Genomic DNA, 19518 nt, shown 5'->3' with positions numbered 1-19518 from the left:
GGGTAGACATGAAACACAGAACACATGACAGACATCCTCTCATCCTCCTACCCCTTCATCCTCAGAGTACCCATCAATTTTGAATGAATCTTCATCCCTCCTCCTCAGGGACCTTAAACTCGATAACTTGTTGCTGGATACACAGGGCTATGTGAAGATCGCAGACTTCGGGCTCTGCAAAGAGGGTATGTTCTCTATAACTTATTCATCATGTCTCCAGAGCTCTGTAAGGATTCAAGGTCATAGCGGTTGTAGTTTGGAGTACGTTTGAGTCTTTTTATTGTGCTCATATTTTTCTATATTTCTGACTCCGTTTGTGTCTCTCTCGCTCTCCTTCCTCTCTGTTTTTCTCTCACAACAACCTCTCTCTCACTGCTTCTCTTTTCTTCCCTTCTCATTCCTGATCTCACTCTACTTCCCCAGGTATGGGCTATGGGGACAGGACCAGTACATTCTGTGGTACTCCTGAGTTCCTGGCTCCAGAGGTTCTGACAGACACCTCCTACACCAGGGCAGTGGACTGGTGGGGCCTGGGAGTACTGGTGTATGAGATGCTGGTGGGAGAGGTAAGAGACTTGACTCTAAAAACCTCTTCAGAGAATTATATAAATATGACTCCATACATATCTAGTCTTATTATTTAGACATGCTCTGGAACTTTGGCGACTACTAAAGTATTTTTTAAACCTCCCGCTTTGGGCTGGATGTGTCAATGTGTAGTTTATACATGCATAATTAATTAGGAGAATTACTGTCTTACCTCAATTAGCCATGAAATCCCTAGTTCTGGAAGTTGTGCTGCACCATTTTCCCTCACGTGGTCCAGCCCCCTAGCAATTCGAGTTCAACCAATGAGCTTCAGCCCCTCGCCATATGAGTGACAGCTAGCAAAGATGCACATGATGCACCCACAGCAGAGCGAGAGAGAGACAATTTCAGGGGACCACTTTCAGAACTGCTGGCTAAAAAGTATACAAAAATACCAGAGAATCCGTTTAATGAGTTAAGCCCTCACCTTTAAAGTAATATATACTTTAAACCAGTAATATATACTTTAAGCCTTTATGGTAATACAGCACTTTAGTCTATATTACATAAAGTGATGTGTGTTTGAGCCATATGTTACATAAATTAATATAGTGTAACGACTTACTAGGCATGGCTGGTTGGATGGCAATGATGAGTAATAATGACAGAAGTCCAACACAGAGGCACAACTTAAGCCAAGCCGGCATATTTATTCAAGATAAAAGGGTCACAAAGAGTTCTCAAACTGTAAATGAAAGCAAAACACTCTCCCACACAGGGCTTAACTGAACTTAAAGTTACACTGAACTTAAAACTAGCTGGGCTGCTACCCAGCTTTCCAGCTTCACAATGTCCATGGGCTTCAAACAAATGTTTATCGAGCTCAGCCTTCGGCGCTCAGTTTTCGGCATCCAGCCAGGAGCTTTTCCAAAATGTCTGCAAAGCTCAGCCTGCAGCATTCAGCCAGTAGCTCCTCTTCTCGTGCTGAACTGAACGTGCACCTTAAATGCCCCAGGTGTATTGCAGCCTAACGAGGCTGAGTGGCTTCAGGTGTGGGGCTTGGCACTGCAGCCTAAAAATGCTGGTTGTGGGGTGTAGCTTACACTCCAAACAGTGTCATTCCCCGGCCACATCACCGGGGCGCCATAATAGGTTAAATGAGTGGCTGCGAGTGTGACATTGTGGTCTATGTGTGTGTCAGTCTCCATTTCCAGGTGATGATGAAGAGGAGGTGTTTGACAGCATAGTGAATGACGAGGTGCGCTACCCTCGCTTCCTCTCCACAGAGGCCATCGGCATCATGAGACGGGTAAGCTCCTCCCCCAACATTCACATCCCACCAATCACCAGTGGAGTAAGAGAGACTCACATTGATTGACATGGTCAGTTTGGTCACTGTAAAGGTGGAGCCATTTTGCTTCTAGTTTTCAGTCAGTGGGTTTTCTGTGAAAGTGTTTCTGATGTTTTTTCAGCTGTTTGCCATCTGTGTGTGTTGCTAGCTAGTGTTTGGTCTGTGCCGGGAGTTGTTATGTCTGGGTTGAGGTGTTTGTTGTTTTCTGTTGCCAGTTGTTGCGGAGGAACCCGGAGCGGCGCCTAGGCTCTGGTGAGAAAGATGCTGATGATGTCAAGAAACAGCCTTTCTTTAGGGTGAGTCGCTCCCTCTCTCTCGCTCTCTTTCTCTCTCCCTCAAACACACACACATGTCATTAGTTAACATTCCTTATAAACCACTGATTAAACTCTTGTTATGTAATCAGTGAGCCTGTAAAATAGCTCCAGCATCTGCTCCAACTCTATGTGATACTGTCACGTCACGGGCTGCTGTTTTCAGCTGCATAGATGATTCTATGAACCAATCCGGTCTCTCTGTTCCCCCTCTCAGAGTATGGACTGGGAAGCGCTGCTGCAGAGGCGGCTCCCGCCCCCGTTCGTCCCCAACATCAGGGGGAGGGAGGACGTCAGCAACTTTGACGAGGAGTTCACCGCCGAGACCCCCGCCCTCACGCCGCCCCGCGAACGCCGCACCCTCTCCCGCAAGGACCAGGACTGCTTCAAAGACTTTGACTACGTCTCTGACCTCTGCTAAGGGTCAAGGTCAGACTCTCCCTTTAGACTGTGAGTGGAGCTGACGAGGGACTCTGCACTGCGAGAGGGATGTTACCAGGAGAGGCTTACTGCTGTTCTGTCCTGTCTGAACTGTGAAGAGGCAGAAGAAAGTTACGGGAGGATGTGAATGCGTGCTGCGGAGATACATTGTCAGGGATCTACTGACCTCTAATGGATTTCCCGAGGGCCTTTTATCGGATGATACATGAAGATAATCCGGATGATGTAATGCTCAGTGGATGAGTGCTGGGGCACAGTGTCTGTGCAGCATAGCAACACTGGAACTGAGTGACGTTTTATTTCCCTATAGAAAGTAATGGAGCCCACTTAAAAGATGAAAAGGATATTCTCTGTAGAAGACAGTACAGTTGGTACAGGGATCATCAGATATGATTACTCTCAAATTGACCTCTCTCTATTGCCTCTCTGCCTGCTATCTCTCCTCTCCCTTTATCGTTTGAGGCTGCTTACTGTTTCTGTGTGTAACTTCTGATCCTGCCTCAGTCTGTTCCCATTGCTGTCATCTAGAGTCCTGCACCTCTCATAAATCACCACAGGGGGGAGCCATAGAAAAGGTCAAAAGTGTTCCAGAGAAATTGAGATGACCAAGTGGGGTGCAGATTCAGTGTATGACGAATGTCAAGGGATGCTAGTGAGGATGATGAGGGTGGAAGGATGAGGGTTGAGGTGTTTTTCTGTGTTTGTGCTGGGTCCTCACCATGTCATGTTACCCCTCATCTTCAAATGGGATACTCCTCTACTCTCCCCGCTCGGTAGGGGTTTTATCCTCAATCATTTAGAATTATTTTGAAATAGTTTTCTGTGATATTTTTTTTGTTTCTTTCTGGTGTTTGATTTGTCAATCATGCCGATGTTCTGTCTGGAATTGTGACTTAGTAAAAATGTGAACCCAATGGACTGACTCACAGCTTTGTGACTCTTCAGCCCAATTACCATTCAGCCAGCTACATTAGCAGGAATTATTTTTCAGTATGGTGATTTAAACCTACAACATGAGTACAGTAGTGTATATTGTTTATGGATTGTCTCACACAATCCAAACTACTATAACTAAAGTTGTTTGTCATCCAGGATTGTTTGAACTCCTTTCAGAGCAATGTTCCGTTGATTATGCTGAGTAATAGGAGAACAGAGCAGAGTGTGCTGCACATCACCAGACACTGTTAGCAGTAGCGGGTACACCATGAAGACACTATCAGTCCTAATGGGCCAAACACATCTACAGCAGGGCCTTTTCTTTTCCATCATTGTGTGTGTGTGTGTGTGTGTTCTCTCCAGGTCAGAAACACACTGGAATTTGGAGTCTCTCTGCTGTAGATTCACATAAGCAATAAATGACTAGGCCTAAGATCAACGTAATTCAATATAATAAAATGAATGAGAATGAAACAGTCAGCATAGCAGGGCCTCCATAGTGGTGCAGCGGTCTGAGGCACTGCATCGCAATGCTAGAGGCGTCACTACAGACCCGGGTTCGTTCCCAGGGTGTGTCACAACCGGCCGTGATCGGGACTCCCATTGGGCGGCGCACAATTGGCCCAGCGTTGACCGGGTTAGAGAGGGTTTGGCTTTACTTGGCTCATCGCGCTTTAGCGACTCCTTGTGGCGGGCCGGGTGCCTGCAGTTGCAATGTCTCAGGGTTTCCTCCGACACATTGATGCGGGCGGGTGTTAAGAAACACGGTTTGGCGGTTCATGTTTCGGAGGACGCATGACTCGACCTTCGCCTCCCGAGCCCGTTGGGGAGTTGCAGCGATGAGACAAGATCGAAATTGGGGAGAAAAAGGGGTAAAATACAACAAATTAAAGTCATCAAAGCCCAGCGTGGTATGTCATCACAGAGCAATAGTTACAGCAGTGCTCAGTGATCTCAGGGGGCTGGAACTATGTCTGAAACAGAGAGTACCAGCAAGAAAGTAGACAAAGACTGTGACACAGTGGGCCACCAGTGCAGGTAGGTGTAGAGATGGTGACATATGGCATGGACAAAGAAAGAGGAGCGACACTGGCACCCTGAAGAGAACAGAGCTGAGTCTGATACTGTACAGCAGGAGAGGATGTGGTCCCATTGTTATTATTCAATGTGCTAATGACAATACTGTGCCCTGGAGAAGAGGAACAGGAGAATGAAAGGCAGAGAGGGAATAATGTATCAGATTATCATTTTGATGCAGATAAGGAAACAAAAGAGAGACAGGGAACATCATTGTAGATTAATAAAAAGGGAGAAAAGATGCGGAGGGGGTGGGGTTAGATGAGGAGAGATGAATGTGTTGATGGTGTGTGGAGAGATGAATGTGTTGATGGTGTGTGTGGAGAGATGAACGTGTTGATGGTGTGTGTGGAGAGATGAATGTGTTGATGGTGTGTGTGGAGAGATGAATGTGTTGATGGTGTGTGTGGAGAGATGAATGTGTTGATGGTGTGTGTGGAGAGATGAATGTGTTGATGGTGTGTGTGGAGAGATGAATGTGTTGATGGTGTGTGGAGAGATGAATGTGTTGATGGTGTGTGGAGAGATGAATGTGTTGATGGTGTGTGTGGAGAGATGAATGTGTTGATGGTGTGTGGAGAGATGAATGTGTTGATGGTGTGTGTGGAGAGATGAATGTGTTGATGGTGTGTGTGGAGAGATGAATGTGTTGATGGTGTGTGTGGAGAGATGAATGTGTTGATGGTGTGTGTGGAGAGATGAACGTGTTGATGGTGTGTGTGGAGAGATGAACGTGTTGATGGTGTGTGTGGAGAGGGGGCACTCAAGCAGTGGGAGTGAGGGGGTCAGGGTGTTCCTGGAACACACTGCTCTCCTCCCTCTTTCTAACCCTAACCCTCACTCCTTCCTTGCCTCCCATCTTCACTGGAGCCTAGTTTAAAAGGAGACTGGTTTCATTTTATCCTGCACTTTTCTGGTCAAAGCCGATATAAGAAACCATTACCAGGAAGAGACAGGAGTGTCTCTCTCTCTCTCTCTCTCTCTCTCTCTCTCTCTCGTCTCTGTCTCTGTCTCTGTCTCTCTGTGTGTAAGACACACTATAGCAGTCTAGGACACCATGGGCAGTGAAGACCAACATGGCCTTACAAGGAACAGAGACCAAAAATAACTGCATTATTGTTAGAACCAGGTTGAATGTTTGAATGTGGAAAAATATGTGAATGTCACCGATCCAGAAAATATGCTTAACGCAGTGACAAACAGGTCTAGATAAAGAGCATCAAATCAAATCAAATCAAATTTATTTATATAGCCCTTCGTACATCAGCTGATATCTCAAAGTGCTGTACAGAAACCCAGCCTAAAACCCCAAACAGCAAGCAATGCATGTGAAAGAAGCACGGTGGCTAGGAAAAACTCCCTAGGAAAAACTCCCTAGAAAGGCCAAAAACCTAGGAAGAAACCTAGAGAGGAACCAGGCTATGAGGGGTGGCCAGTCCTCTTCTGGCTGTGCCGGGTGGATATTATAACAGAACATGGTCAAGATGTTAAAATGTTCATAAATGACCAGCATGGTCAAATAATAATAATCATAGTAGTTGTCGAGGGTGCAACAAGCATGTCCGGTGAACAGGTCAGAACAGTTGAAACTGGAGCAGCAGCACGGCCAGGTGGACTGGGGACAGCAAGGAGTCATCATGCCAGGTAGTCCTGAGGCATGGTCCTAGGGCTCAGGTCCTCCGAGAGAAAGAAAGAAAGAAAGAAAGAAAGAAAGAAAGAAAGAAAGAAAGAAAGAAAGAAAGAAAGAAAGAAAGAAAGAAAGAGAGAAAGAGAGAATTAGAGAGAGCATATTTAAATTCACACAGGACACCGGATAAGACAAGAGAAATACTCCAGATGTAACAGACTGACCCTAGCCCCCCGACACATAAACTACTGCAGCATAAATACTGGAGGCTGAGACAGGAGGGATCAGGAGACACTGTGGCCCCATCCGATGAAACCCCCGGACAGGGCCAAACAGGCAGGATATAACCCCACCCACTTTGCCAAAGCACAGCCCCCACACCACTAGAGGGATGTCTCCAACCACCAACTTACCGTCCTAAGACAAGGCCGAGTATAGCCCACAAAGATCTCCGCCACGGCACAACCCAAGGGGGCCCCCAGGGGGCCAACCCAGACAGGAAGACCACGTCAGTGACTCAGCCCACTCAAGTGACGCAACCCTCCCATGGACGGCATGGAAGAACACCAGTACGCCAGTGACTCAGCCCCTGTAATAGGGTTAGAGGCAGAGAATCCCAGTGGAGAGACTGAGTCTGCGTCTCTCACATGGGTAGGCAAACTATTCCATAAAAATGGAGCTCTATAGGAGAAAGCCCTACCTCCAGCCGTTTGCTTAGAAATTCTAGGGACAATTAGGAGGCCTGCGTCTTGTGACCGTAGCGTACGTGTAGGTATGTACGGCAGGACCAAATCGGAAAGATAGGTAGGAGCAAGCCCATGTAATGCTTTGTAGGTTAGCAGTAAAACCTTGAAATCAGCCCTTGCCTTAACAGGAAGCCAGTGTAGGGAGGCTAGCACTGGAATAATATGATCACATTTTTTGGTTCTAGTCAGGATTCTAGCAGCCGTATTTAGCACTAACTGAAGTTTATTTAGTGCTTTATCCGGGTAGCCGGAAAGTAGAGCATTGCAGTAGTCCAGCCTAGAAGTAACAAAAGCATGGATTAATTTTTCTGCGTCATTTTTGGACAGAAAGTTTCAGATTTTTGCAATGTTACATAGATGGAAAAAAGCTGTCCTTGAAACAGTCTTGATGTGTTCTTCAAAAGAGAGATCAGGGTCCAGAGTAACGCCGAGGTCCTTCACAGTTTTATTTGAGACGACTGTACAACCATCCAGATTAATTGTCAGATTCAACAGAAGATCTCTTTGTTTCTTGGGACCTAGAACAAGCATCTCTGTTTTGTCCGAGTTTAAAAGTAGAAAGTTTGCAGCCATCCACTTCTTTATGTCTGAAACACAGGCTTCTAGCGAGGGCAATTTTGGGGCTTCACCATGTTTCATTGAAATGTACAGCTGTGTGTCGTCCGCATAGCAGTGAAATTTAACATTATGTTTTCGAATGACATCCCCAAGAGGTAAAATATATAGTGAAAACAATAGTGGTCCTAAAACGGAACCTTGAGGAACACCGAAATTTACAATTGATTTGTCAGAGGACAAACCATTCACAGAGACAAACTGATATCTTTCTGACAGATAAGATCTAAACCAGGCCAGAACTTGTCCATGTAGACCAATTTGGGTTTCCAATCTCTCCAAAAGAATGTGGTGATCGATGGTATCAAAAGCGGCACTAAGATCTAGGAGCACGAGGACAGATGCAGAGCCTCGGTCTGACGTCATTAAAAGGTCATTTACCACCTTCACAAGTGCAGTCTCAGTGCTATGATGGGGTCTAAAACCAGACTGAAGCGTTTCGTATACATTGTTTGTCTTCAGGAAGGCAGTGAGTTGCTGTGCAACAGCTTTTTCTAAAATTTTTGAGAGGAATGGAAGATTCGATATAGGCCGATAGTTTTTTATAATTTCTGGGTCAAGATTCGGCTTTTTCAAGAGAGGCTTTATTACTGCCACTTTTAGTGAGCTTGGTACACATCCGGTGGATAGAGAGACGTTTATTATGTTCAACATAGGAGGGCCAAGCACAGGAAGCAGCTCTTTCAGTAGTTTAGTTGGAATAGGGTCCAGTATGCAGCTTGAGGGTTTGGAGGCCATGATTATTTTCATCATTGTGTCAAGAGATATAGTACTAAAACACTTTAGTATCTCCCTTGATCCTAGGTCCTGGCAGAGTTGTGCAGACTCAGGACAATGGAGCTTTGGAGGAATACCCAGATTTAAAGAGGAGTCCGTAATTTGCTTTCTAATGATCATGATCTTTTCCTCAAAGAAGTTCATAAATGTATTACTGCTGAAGTGAAAGCCATCCTCCATTTGCGAATGCTGCTTTTTAGTTAGCTTTGCGACAGTATCAAAAAGAAATTTCGGGGTACCCTAGATGCAACTGCATCTAGGGTATTGCGCAAGGTTAAATTGAGTTCCTCGGTTAGGTGGTTAACTGATTTTTGTCCTCTGACGTCCTTGGGTAGGCAGAGGGAGTCTGGAAGGGCATCAAGGAATCTTTGGGTTGTCTGAGAATTTATAGCATCAGGTTGCTACACATCAATGTCACCAACGTGGCCTGCTGAAGGCCCTACAGCTCAAATGCCCCTGCAGCATGTTCTTCAAGCCTGCCAGTCCAATGTACTCTGATCTCTTTACTTAAGAAACCAGGACAGATAAGTGGTTGTTGGAGCAATAGTGGGCCTTTCACTAGCAATGGTGCATAGAGAGACGAGTGCATGCAATTATAGATATCTGCCCTGGCTTGGTCTGCCTCAGAGTCCCACTCACATTAACCATCCTCATACACTTTGTCTGCATTTCCATTTGGCTCTTTCCTGGTTGTCTCAACATTTTTGCGCTGTGTTCATTAGTGGTAAAGCAAACATTTTTAAATATGTCTGGCAGTACCTCAGTACCTCTTGACTGAAACATCAGTCATCACTCAAAACATTTAGGGCCATTTAATTACCAAATATTAGGTTTTAGTGGAGAATTCTGATTTGGGATTGGACGATCTGGCCTGTATCCAAGGAGGTAATAGTGCTCCATTCAATCTGGACTCTGTCAAGACTGGTTCACTCTTTCCACTTTTCAGAAACCACCCACTCACAAAATTACACTTTTAAGTAGAGTTTTGGGCCAATAGCGTCAATCCCCAATGTCGAAGTAGACCTATACAGTAAATCAAGGAGAGGTGAAATGTAGAATTCAATTGACTCTACTGAAGTTATCTTAACCCTCAACAGAGTGATACATTCCCTGGAGTTAGTGCTGATAACTGGAGTTAATTGGGACTGTATATTTTGAACTCCTTTAAGAGTAAACAGAGACAGGGAGTTAAAACTACAGAGTATCTACAGATGTCATATTTCTCAGCATGCTCTGTTGCAGGTCAATTTTTACAAATGGTTTGTTTCAATGTGTGTTTTCGCGTGTACATTGATTGTTTTTGATCTAATGCTACTCAATGATATGTAACATGCATTTTCCTAAACTAATCTGTAAGTGTTTGGGTTTATGTCTGGACATCCTCTCTCTTAAATGGATGCCACTAGAGATTGGATGTCACATTGCAAGCCACCATAATATGACACATTAAGAAATATGCAAATGAGACTTTACACCCTTATACAGTAGGGAGAACAAGTATTTGATACACTGCCGATTTTGCAGGTTTTCCTACTTACAAAGCATGTAGAGGTCTGTAATTTTTATCATAGGTACACTTCAACTGTGAGAGACGGAATCTAAAACAAAAATCCACAAAATCACATTGTATGATTTTTAAGTAATTAATTAGCATTTTATTGCATGACATAAGTATTTAATCACCTACCAACCAGTAAGAATTCCGTCTCTCACAGACCTGTTAGTTTTTCTTTAAGAAGCCCTCCTGTTCTCCACTCATTACCTGTATTAACTGCACCTGTTTGAACTCGTTACCTGTATAAAAGACACCTGTCCACACACTCAATCAAACAAACTCCAACCTCTCCACAATGGCCAAGGCCAGAGAGCTGTGTAAGGACATCAGGGATAAAATTGTAGACCAGCACAAGGCTGGGATGGGCTACAGGACAATAGGCAAGCAGCTTGGTGAGAAGGCAACAACTGTTGGCGCAATTATTAAAAAATGGAAGAAGTTCAAGATAACGGTCAATCACCCTCGGTCTGGGGCTCCATGCAAGATCTCACCTCGTGGGGCATCAATGATCACGAGGAAGGTGAGGGATCAGCCCAGAACTACACAGCAGGACCTGGTCAATGACCTGAAGAGAGCTGGGACCACAGTCTCAAAGAAAACCATTAGTAACACAATACGCCGTCATGGATTAAAATCCTGCAGCGCACGCATGGTCCCCCTGCTCAAGCCAGCGCATGTCCAGGCCCGTCTGAAGTTTGCCAATGACCAGCTGGATGATCCAGAGGAGGAATGGGAGAAGGTCATGTGGTCTGAGACAAAAATAGAGCTTTTTGGTCTAAACTCCACTCGCCGTGTTTGGAGGAAGAAGAAGGATGAGTACAACCCCAAGAACACCATCCCAACCGTGAAGCATGGAGGTGGAAACATCATTCTTTCGGGATGCTTTTCTGCAAAGGGGACAGGACGACTGCACCGTATTGAGGGGAGGATGGATGGGGCCATGTATTGCGAGATCTTGGCCAACAACCTCCTTCCCTCAGTAAGAGCATTGAAGATGGGTCGTGGCTGGGTCTTCCAGCATGACAACGACCCGAAACACACAACCAGGGCAACTAAGGAGTGGCTCCGTAAGAAGCATCTCAAGGTCCTGGAGTGGCCTAGCCAGTCTCCAGACCTGAACCCAATAGAAAATCTTTGGAGGGAGCTGAAAGTCTGTATTGCCCAGCGACAGACCCAAAACCTGAAGGATCTGGAGAAGGTCTGTATGGAGGAGTGGGCCAAAATCCCTGCTTCAGTGTGTGCAAACCTGGTCAAGAACTACAGGAAACATATGATCTCTGTAATTGCAAACAAAGGTTTCTGTACCAAATATTAAGTTCTGCTTTTCTGATGTATCAAATACTTATGTCATGCAATAAAATGCAAATTAATTACTTAAAAATCATACACTGTGATTTTCTGGATTTTAGATTCCGTCTCTCACAGTTGAAGTGTACCTATGATAAAAATTACAGACCTCTACATGCTTTGTAAGTAGGAAAACCTGCAAAATCGGCAGTGTATGAAATACTTGTTCTCCCCACTGTACCTCAAATGGTACCATATAAACCCCAAAATAGTGTTGTTTGACTACATAGGAGTTGAATTAACTCTTGCGATTGTATTGAGAGGAAACGTCACTCTAAATTAACTCTAGAATACTGAACAACTCTGCAGAGATAAAAAATAATATTTTGAATTAATACTGTACAGAGTGAAACCCAATGAAGCAGAGTTAAATATCAACACTAAATTGAGCATACACAACTCTGAAAAAATAACTCTATTGGCAGAGTAGGTTTTACATTCTTTTCTGGTCAAATCCCTAAACCCTGAGTCGACTTAGGAAATAGAGGCGCTGTTGAACTCTGCAGCAGACACTCTACTTGGACCTTCCAGTTCAGTACATTGTCCATGTGTGCACCCAGCTACTTGTAGGAACTAAGCTGTGCTATGTTAGCATTGTGGACAACCACAGGCAGGTGGTTGCCAACAGATTTGGGGTCAAACACCATCTCCTCTGTTTTCTTTACATTGAGGATAAGATGTTCATCACACCACTTGACAAACCTTTGAATCTCTGACCTGTACACGGTAGTATCAGCATCTTTATACATCAGACCAAGGATGGCGGTATCATCAGAAAACTTGACAATATAGGTATCAGGATTACTACTAGTGTATTCATTTGTGTACAGTATGAATAAGATGGGCGAACTCCCACAACCCTGCGGGCCCCCGTGCTAATGTCTCTAGCCTCAGAGAGGATACTGTTAACTGTTGAGTACGGCTAGTCAGGAATGAGTGGTACCACCTTATGATACAGGGGTTAACACCTGTCTGCTTTAATTGACTGAGTAGGACATGTGGCTGTATTGTGTTAAACGCTGAACTGAAATCATGAAATAACAGTGTAGCATAGGCCTTGGGGTTTTCCAGATGCTTAACAATGAGATGCACTATGGTGTTGATTGCATTATCTTGTCTCACAACTTTGCTTATAGGCAAATTGCTAAGGATGTAACACAGGGTTCACATCTGAACGGAGCTCGCACACCATGATCTTTTGCCTTATTCTTACAGGTGTGCTTGAAGACTCATTGAAGACAAGTATAGGGTTGATTTCCAACCTATGAACACTCAATAACAATGGAGCCAATCACATTATCACACTCAACAGAGAAGTCATGTACAGCAAATCTTGTATAAAAAAAACATTTAATTAATTGCCTTTGGTCAGCTCATCTGGTGTGTGCAAGGATTTCTTTTGCAGGGTTCATGTTGGTGATTGTTCTCATCAACTCCCACAGTTTTTTGGAGTTCTTTGTAAGGAACTATTTGTTCCCACTGATTCCATGTGTTGTTTCCTTGTCTCTTTGAGAATTTGGTTGAGCTCCTTTTCCACACATTTCAGTTGTTGTTGGTCCTTGTTTTTGATGTAGGGTGTGTTGTTTGGGTATGCCTTTTGTCTTTTGGGGTATCAGAGTCAACACAGAAATGTATGTAGTCTGTGACAACCTGTGCTGACTTGTGCATGTCTAACTCATGAAAAATGTCTCAATCTGGACACAAAAAAAACATCCCTTAAGTGATTCTATACTGTTCTCATTCCAGACGTTCACAGATTTCACAAGGGGTTTACTGCTCTTAAGAGCTGTACGGTAGGTGGGAATGAGCTGGACAGTGTTGTGATCAAGTTAGACAGGGGTGTTTTGGCTCTAGCTGTGTAAAGGAGATTGATGATGTACTGAGAGCTCCAAGTGAACAGAGAACCTAGCCGGCAAGAAAAGGACGGCTATGGAAGGAAAAATACATTTTCTATTCATACAAAGGTGGAAATTAAAGAAGGCCTGACTGAGACTGAAAAGTGAGTTGGTTAGGACAAAAACAAGTCAGCAATGGTGATGTTTTCCCTCTGTGGAAAGGGTTCTACATGGATCCTAAAAGGGTTCTACCTGGAACCAAAAAGGGTTCTTCAAAGCGTTCTCCTATTGGGACAGCCGAAGAACCCTTTTAGGTTCTACAGTACATAGTGTATGTTCACATAAATTGCAGCAAAGACTGGAATTTTCATTTCATTTCCGTGGCCATACTTCTTTTCATAGATAGATTGCATGTCTGCTCATTTAATTCAAAAGCTACCTTCATAATATTTGACAGACATCATTTACCAACTGGGGTCATTTTTACCCCAAGAAGAAACTATTGGAAAAAGCATCAATCACAGCAAAATATCAACTTATGTTTTATCAAAACATCATAAAAAAATGTATACATGTTATCTGAAATAAAAGATGACCAGAATAGACCGTTATTTTAGCAAAATTACAGTTAATCAGCATATTCTGTCAAACATATATATGCATTTTTCCTTTATAAAATGTGCAGCTTTTTCCAAAGTACAATCTACATTAGTACTAAAAATTAAATTTACCGTCATTTAATTATAGTATCATTTAGTTTCTGAATTTTTAAGTAAACATTAATTGTGTCATATTTATGTGGTCAAAATTATCATATTTTAAAGGGGCAGTACACCAACATTTTAAATATAAAACATTTTATTGACAAAAAGGATTCAATTCACTTCAAAAAGTGATTCTGAGAGACAATGACCAAAACTATTGCAAAAAGCATGCCCACATCTAAGTCACTACAAACCAAAGTATATAGCACCAAAATATACTTCCAAGTTGCACATATAGAATATTGGAGGATATTATAGGAATTCTGGTATTTATATCACATTTTCAGTAGAATAAGTATTTTTCGGAGAATACACACCAATACAACACTATGTGTACATTTAGAGGGTAGCTGGTTTCTGTATTATAGTTTTACCAAGTATTCATACCACTGACAGACTTTTATCAGCTGTTTTGACAACTAAGCATGTATGTGGTCTTACCTAGTTATAACCATTTATAACCATATGCCCTAAAATAACTACATTTTGGAGAATACACACCAATGCAGCTCTCTATGTAGATTCAGAGCCTATCCGAGTTCTGTATTTCAGTTCTATCAACTATTGATACCATTGCCAGACCTTGTATACCTTTGGCAAATTTTCTATATAAAAGATAAGGTAATTTAGGTTTTGAACACGGTCATATGATGCGTGGTATAGAAAAGTTACATCTTAGGAGAGTACATGGGGAGCTGCAGATGGTCTGTCTATCTGGTCGAAGTCCCTGATACAGGTCCCCCTCCACTCTCTGGTGGTATGGTTAACAGGTCCCCCTCCACTCTCTGGTGGTATGGTTAACAGGTCCCCCTCCACCCTCTGGTGGTATGGTTAACAGGTCCCCCTCCACTCTCTGGTGGTATGGTTAACAGGTCCCCCGCCACTCTCTGGTGGTATGGTTAACAGGTCCCCCTCCACCCTCTGGTGGTATGGTTAACAGGTCCCCCTCCACTCTCTGGTGGTATGGTTAACAGGTCCCCCTCCACTCTCTGGTGGTATGGTTAACAGGTCCCCCTCCACCCTCTGGTGGTATGGTTAACAGGTCCCCCTCCACCATCTGGTGGTATGGTTAACAGGTCCCCCTCCACCATCTGGTGGTATGGTTAACAGGTCCCCCTCCACCCTCTGGTGGTATGGTTAACTTGTTATTATGTCTCCAGAGAAACCTAGATTCAAATAAAGGTCCTATTTATCTAATTACTATAGGCAGAAGTATATGTTTTTGGCTGAGGTCAAAATTATCCCAAATTACTTACATTTTTAAATAGTCCATATTGATACAGAAACACTAAACAATTATTTAGATTTGTTAAGAACAACTTGATTGACAAAGTCATAAAACATTTGAAGAATGTAATAAACAAACTTTGGGCTGTAATAACAAAAATATGCCCCTGGGGTCAAAATGGCCCCAGTTGGTAGCTTAGGAGTTAAAAGACTGATCTATTCTCAGACTGATCTGGAGAGAGTAGAGTACAACTTGACCAAAGAAAAATAACTTTAGAAATTGTTGTCCACAGAACAAACATACTAATTTCCCCATGATACATTTACATTTAGATTGAATATGAAATACTGTACTGGACAGCCTGGAAACATTGTTATTTATTTCAGATAAAAAATATATGTATCTGGGACATAAATCAACCAGAAAACATATCAGTAATAATATATCCAACAACAATTTCATGGCATGAAATAAGAGTTTCCCTGAAAAACAGAATTGAGCAAAGAGGACCTGAAAATGCATATTAAACACAATCATTACATTATGCATCTTGAGTACTTTCTGAATTCTTTCTGAACTTTCTCTATTTGCATAGAAATCTGTGTAATTTCACCCACACTTCCAAGAAAATATATGTTAGCCTACACAGTAAAAAAAAAAAAAAATCCAGAAGGACAAGAAATGTAGCTAATGTGTGAACATTGGTTCACTCAACAATCTTTGCTCATAGTGATATGAATGTATCAAAACTTGTTGAGTGGAATTACTAATTAATGTTTGCCTTTGGAAGGCAACACTGTATGTTGGTTCAGCTACATGCCCAAATGTTGAGCAAACACACAATCCTATTGCATTGATTCACATTTGTATGGTGAATCAACAAACTCTGCTTAAAAAGTGAGCTGAATTTGAACAAGCTTGTTGTGTAAAATTACAAATGTATGTTTGCTCAAAACTACTCAAACCCATTTCCCAGCATGCTCTATCGCAGGTTGATTTTCAGAATTGTTTGTTTCAATACCTGTGTTTTTGCATTGATTGGTTGATTAATCGTATAATCTTTTGCTACACAAACATAAATAACATACATTTTTCTAAACTAATCCAAGCTGTTAGTAGTCTCAATAATTAATCTTCCATACGCCTACCCTGGCCATCATTCTCAATGCAGTTTGCGGGTAAATAAAGGTTCCAATTGTTGGATATCCTCACTCTGGCTGGATTCTAAAAGGGATTAACCAAAACTTTGCAAGCCAGAATGTGACTTGCAGGCTTAATACAGCCTATAAACCAGGAGTTTCAGGCCACTGTGTTAGGGTGTAACTAGGCCCTCAAAGAAAAGCCTTATGATGTCAGGGGCGAAAATCTGATATCAACTTTGGAGGGGACAATTACATGAAATTTTCTCAAGAGCAATTCCTGAGGGGGACACCAAAAGTAGTGCTGTAACACATAGCCTACATTGTAATATGGTAAATGTATATTGAGGAACCAAAGAAATAAGGTGTTTGCCGTACTCCTAACTACCGGTACCCAAAACTACACAACTAATCACAACAGCAATACCATTGCCTTTAACAAATCTTAGTTCAGTCACCAGTTTAAGTTGAGAGTGGGGGTATCCATGGCATTTTCCAATTATGTTCCTGTTTTACAAGTAAAAAAAATGGAGAACCTTTCATAATGTTGCCAAACAAACTTACCTGAGACTCCCTGTCTCTGCCAGTCTGTCCCTGCATATCTGTCCCCAACTCTGCTGTCTGTGTGCCATCTGTTGCCTGCTCTGCCTAATGACATCATTGTGAAACATTTCCATTAGAATTTCATTTCTTTCTTATGAACATTTTATCAACTAGTCTTTGAGATATTAGGCTACTAGGGTTCTTACTATGCGTTTTGGTGTATTGAAAAATACTCTGATGTCCGTCTTTTATTTTTCTGCCATTTTTCTACCTGGCTGGCTGGCTGGCTACACACACAGTGTGTAGGTTATTTACAGTAGGAGATGGGCTTCTATCATCTTCAATCATTCTATTTGGGCTTCGATCTAAAAGGTAGCTAGCAAATGTGAAACGGATTAAAATGACAAGAGTTGACAGCTGTATGAGTTCACCATTTACACAACATATGCTGCAACCTTTTGTAATTTTAATAGTTTGTTTCATATTGGCTGGCTTCCAACAATAGCTGAATTTGCAAAGCTAGCGAGCACCAATTCAGTTTCAGTGGTGTTTGCTATAATCTTTGCTACCCGGGTTAACTTCTCTAGGGCCGGTGGGACGAAATCGTCCCACCTACGTAACAGCCAGTGGAATCCTGTGGCGCGTTATTCAAATACCTTAGAAATGCTATTACTTCAATTTCTCAAACATATGACTATTTTACACCATTTTAAAGACAAGACTCTCGTTAATCTAACCACACTGTCCGATTTCAAAAAGGCTTTACAACGAAAGCAAAACATTAGATTATGTCAGCAGAGTACCCAGCCAGAAATAATCAGACACCCATTTTTCAAGCTAGCATATAATGTCACAAAAACCCAGAAGACAGCTAAATGCAGCACTAACCTTTGATGATCTTCATCAGATGACACACCTAGGACATTATGTTATACAATACATGCATGTTTTGTTCAATCAAGTTCATATTTATATCAAAAAACAGCTTTTTACATTAGCATGTGACGTTCAGAACTAGCATACCCCCCGCAAACTTCCGGTGAAATTACTAAATTACTCACGATAAACGTTCACAAAAAGCATAACAATTATTTTAAGAATTATAGATACAGAACTCCTCTATGCACTCGATATGTCCGATTTTAAAATAGCTTTTCGGTGAAAGCACATTTTGCAATATTCTAAGTAGATAGCCCGGCATCACAGGGCTAGCTATTTAGACACCCAGCAAGTTTAGCATTCACCAAAGTCAGATTTACTATAAGAAAAATGTTATTACCTTTGCTGTCTTCGTCAGAATGCACTCCCAGGACTTTTACTTCAATAACAAATGTTGGTTTGGTCCCAAATAATCCATAGTTATATCCAAATAGCGGTGTTTTGTTCGTGCGTTCAAGACACTATCCGAAAGGGTAAAGAAGGGTGACGAGCATGGCGCATTTCGTGACAAAAAAATTCTAAATATTCCATTACCGTACTTCGAAGCATGTCAACCGCTGTTTAAAATCCATTTTTATGCCATTTTTCTCGTAAAAAAGCGATAATATTCCGACCGGGAATCTGCATTTAGGTAAACAGACGAAAGAAAATAAAGCATGAGGTCGACTCGGGCACGCGTCTAAGCCCATTGTCCTCTGATCGGCCACTTGCCAAAAGCGATAATGTGTTTCAGCCAGAGGCTGCCTCGATATCATTCAGCTTTTTCCCGGGCTCTGAGAGCCTATGGGAGCCGTAGGAAGTGTCACGTTACAGCAAAGATCCTCAGTCTTCAATAAAAAGAGCCAAGATGAACAACAACTTGTCAGACTGGCCACTTCCTGTAAGGAATCTTCTCAGGTTTTTGCCTGCCATATGAGTTCTGTTATACTCACAGACACCATTCAAACAGTTTTAGAAACTTTAGGGTGTTTTCTATCCAAAGCCAATAATTATATGCATATTCTAGTTACTGGGCAGGAGTAGTAACCAGATTAAATTGGGTACGTTTTTTATCTGGCCGTGTCAATACTGCCCCCTACCCCCAACAGGTTAAATAAAGGTGAAATAAAATAAATAAATAAAAGTTCACTTGCGACAATTTAGCTTTTGCAACGAGACCATTAAATATATTTAAGACAATGGTAGAAGAGAGTGTAGTTCTGTTCAGTTTGGATTTCAGTTTATCGCTAACCTTATCACAGGGACTTTGAAGCACTAACTTACATCATCTGCATGCTGATTCCATCTTTGACGACGCCACATAAATGGAATAGGTACTAGCTTGCTTAATAGTTCATATTTGCGCGCTAGCTCTGCATATTCAGCTAGTGTGTGTGCGCGATTGACTGGATTAACCTCACTTCAGTTACGTGCATTGAGTGCCTTTCAGACAGTAGATACGACCTCTCTGTTACCTAGCAAACTAAGGAACTGGCAGTGGATCAAACCATTGTGAGGCAAAGGGTGGGGGGGTTGCAATCTTTTGAAACTTAAAAACGCGCTATTAAGTGTCTATAATCAGCACAATTGCTTTCATTGCGTATTATTAATATTATTTAAATTACATAGTTATGTTTCAGTGATATATTGGGGGGGACAAATCATATTTTTCCCAGGATGGGGGGGTCGTGTCCCCCCCGGGATTTCCGCCCCTGTATGATGTATGTAATGTATTGTCATAAAGAGTTTCATTTTACACTGGGAAATATGCAAACAA

The 19518-nt window shown here is 42.3% G+C and overlaps 1 protein-coding gene across 2 annotated transcripts in view; it reads left to right on the top strand.

Moving 5' to 3' along the window:
- Positions 1–3030, top strand: part of LOC106607024 (serine/threonine-protein kinase N1) — a 36225-nt gene extending 33195 nt beyond the window's left edge. For both annotated transcript variants that reach the window (XM_014203561.3, XM_014203560.3), the window contains exons 19-23: positions 109–185; positions 424–566; positions 1730–1837; positions 2095–2175; positions 2411–3030. In XM_014203561.3, the coding sequence (XP_014059036.1) occupies positions 109–185; positions 424–566; positions 1730–1837; positions 2095–2175; positions 2411–2614 (613 nt within the window). In that variant the 3' untranslated portion in view covers positions 2615–3030. The remainder of the gene's footprint in view (positions 1–108; positions 186–423; positions 567–1729; positions 1838–2094; positions 2176–2410) is intronic.
- Positions 3031–19518: the final 16488 nt, after the last annotated feature.

The sequence above is a fragment of the Salmo salar genome, chromosome 06 (assembly GCF_965601325.2).
Source record: "Salmo salar chromosome 06, fSalSal1, whole genome shotgun sequence".
Taxonomy (NCBI): Eukaryota; Metazoa; Chordata; class Actinopteri; order Salmoniformes; family Salmonidae; genus Salmo; species Salmo salar.
The sequence above is the reverse complement of the archived record's forward strand: the minus strand, read 5'-3'. Positions and strand labels throughout refer to the sequence as shown.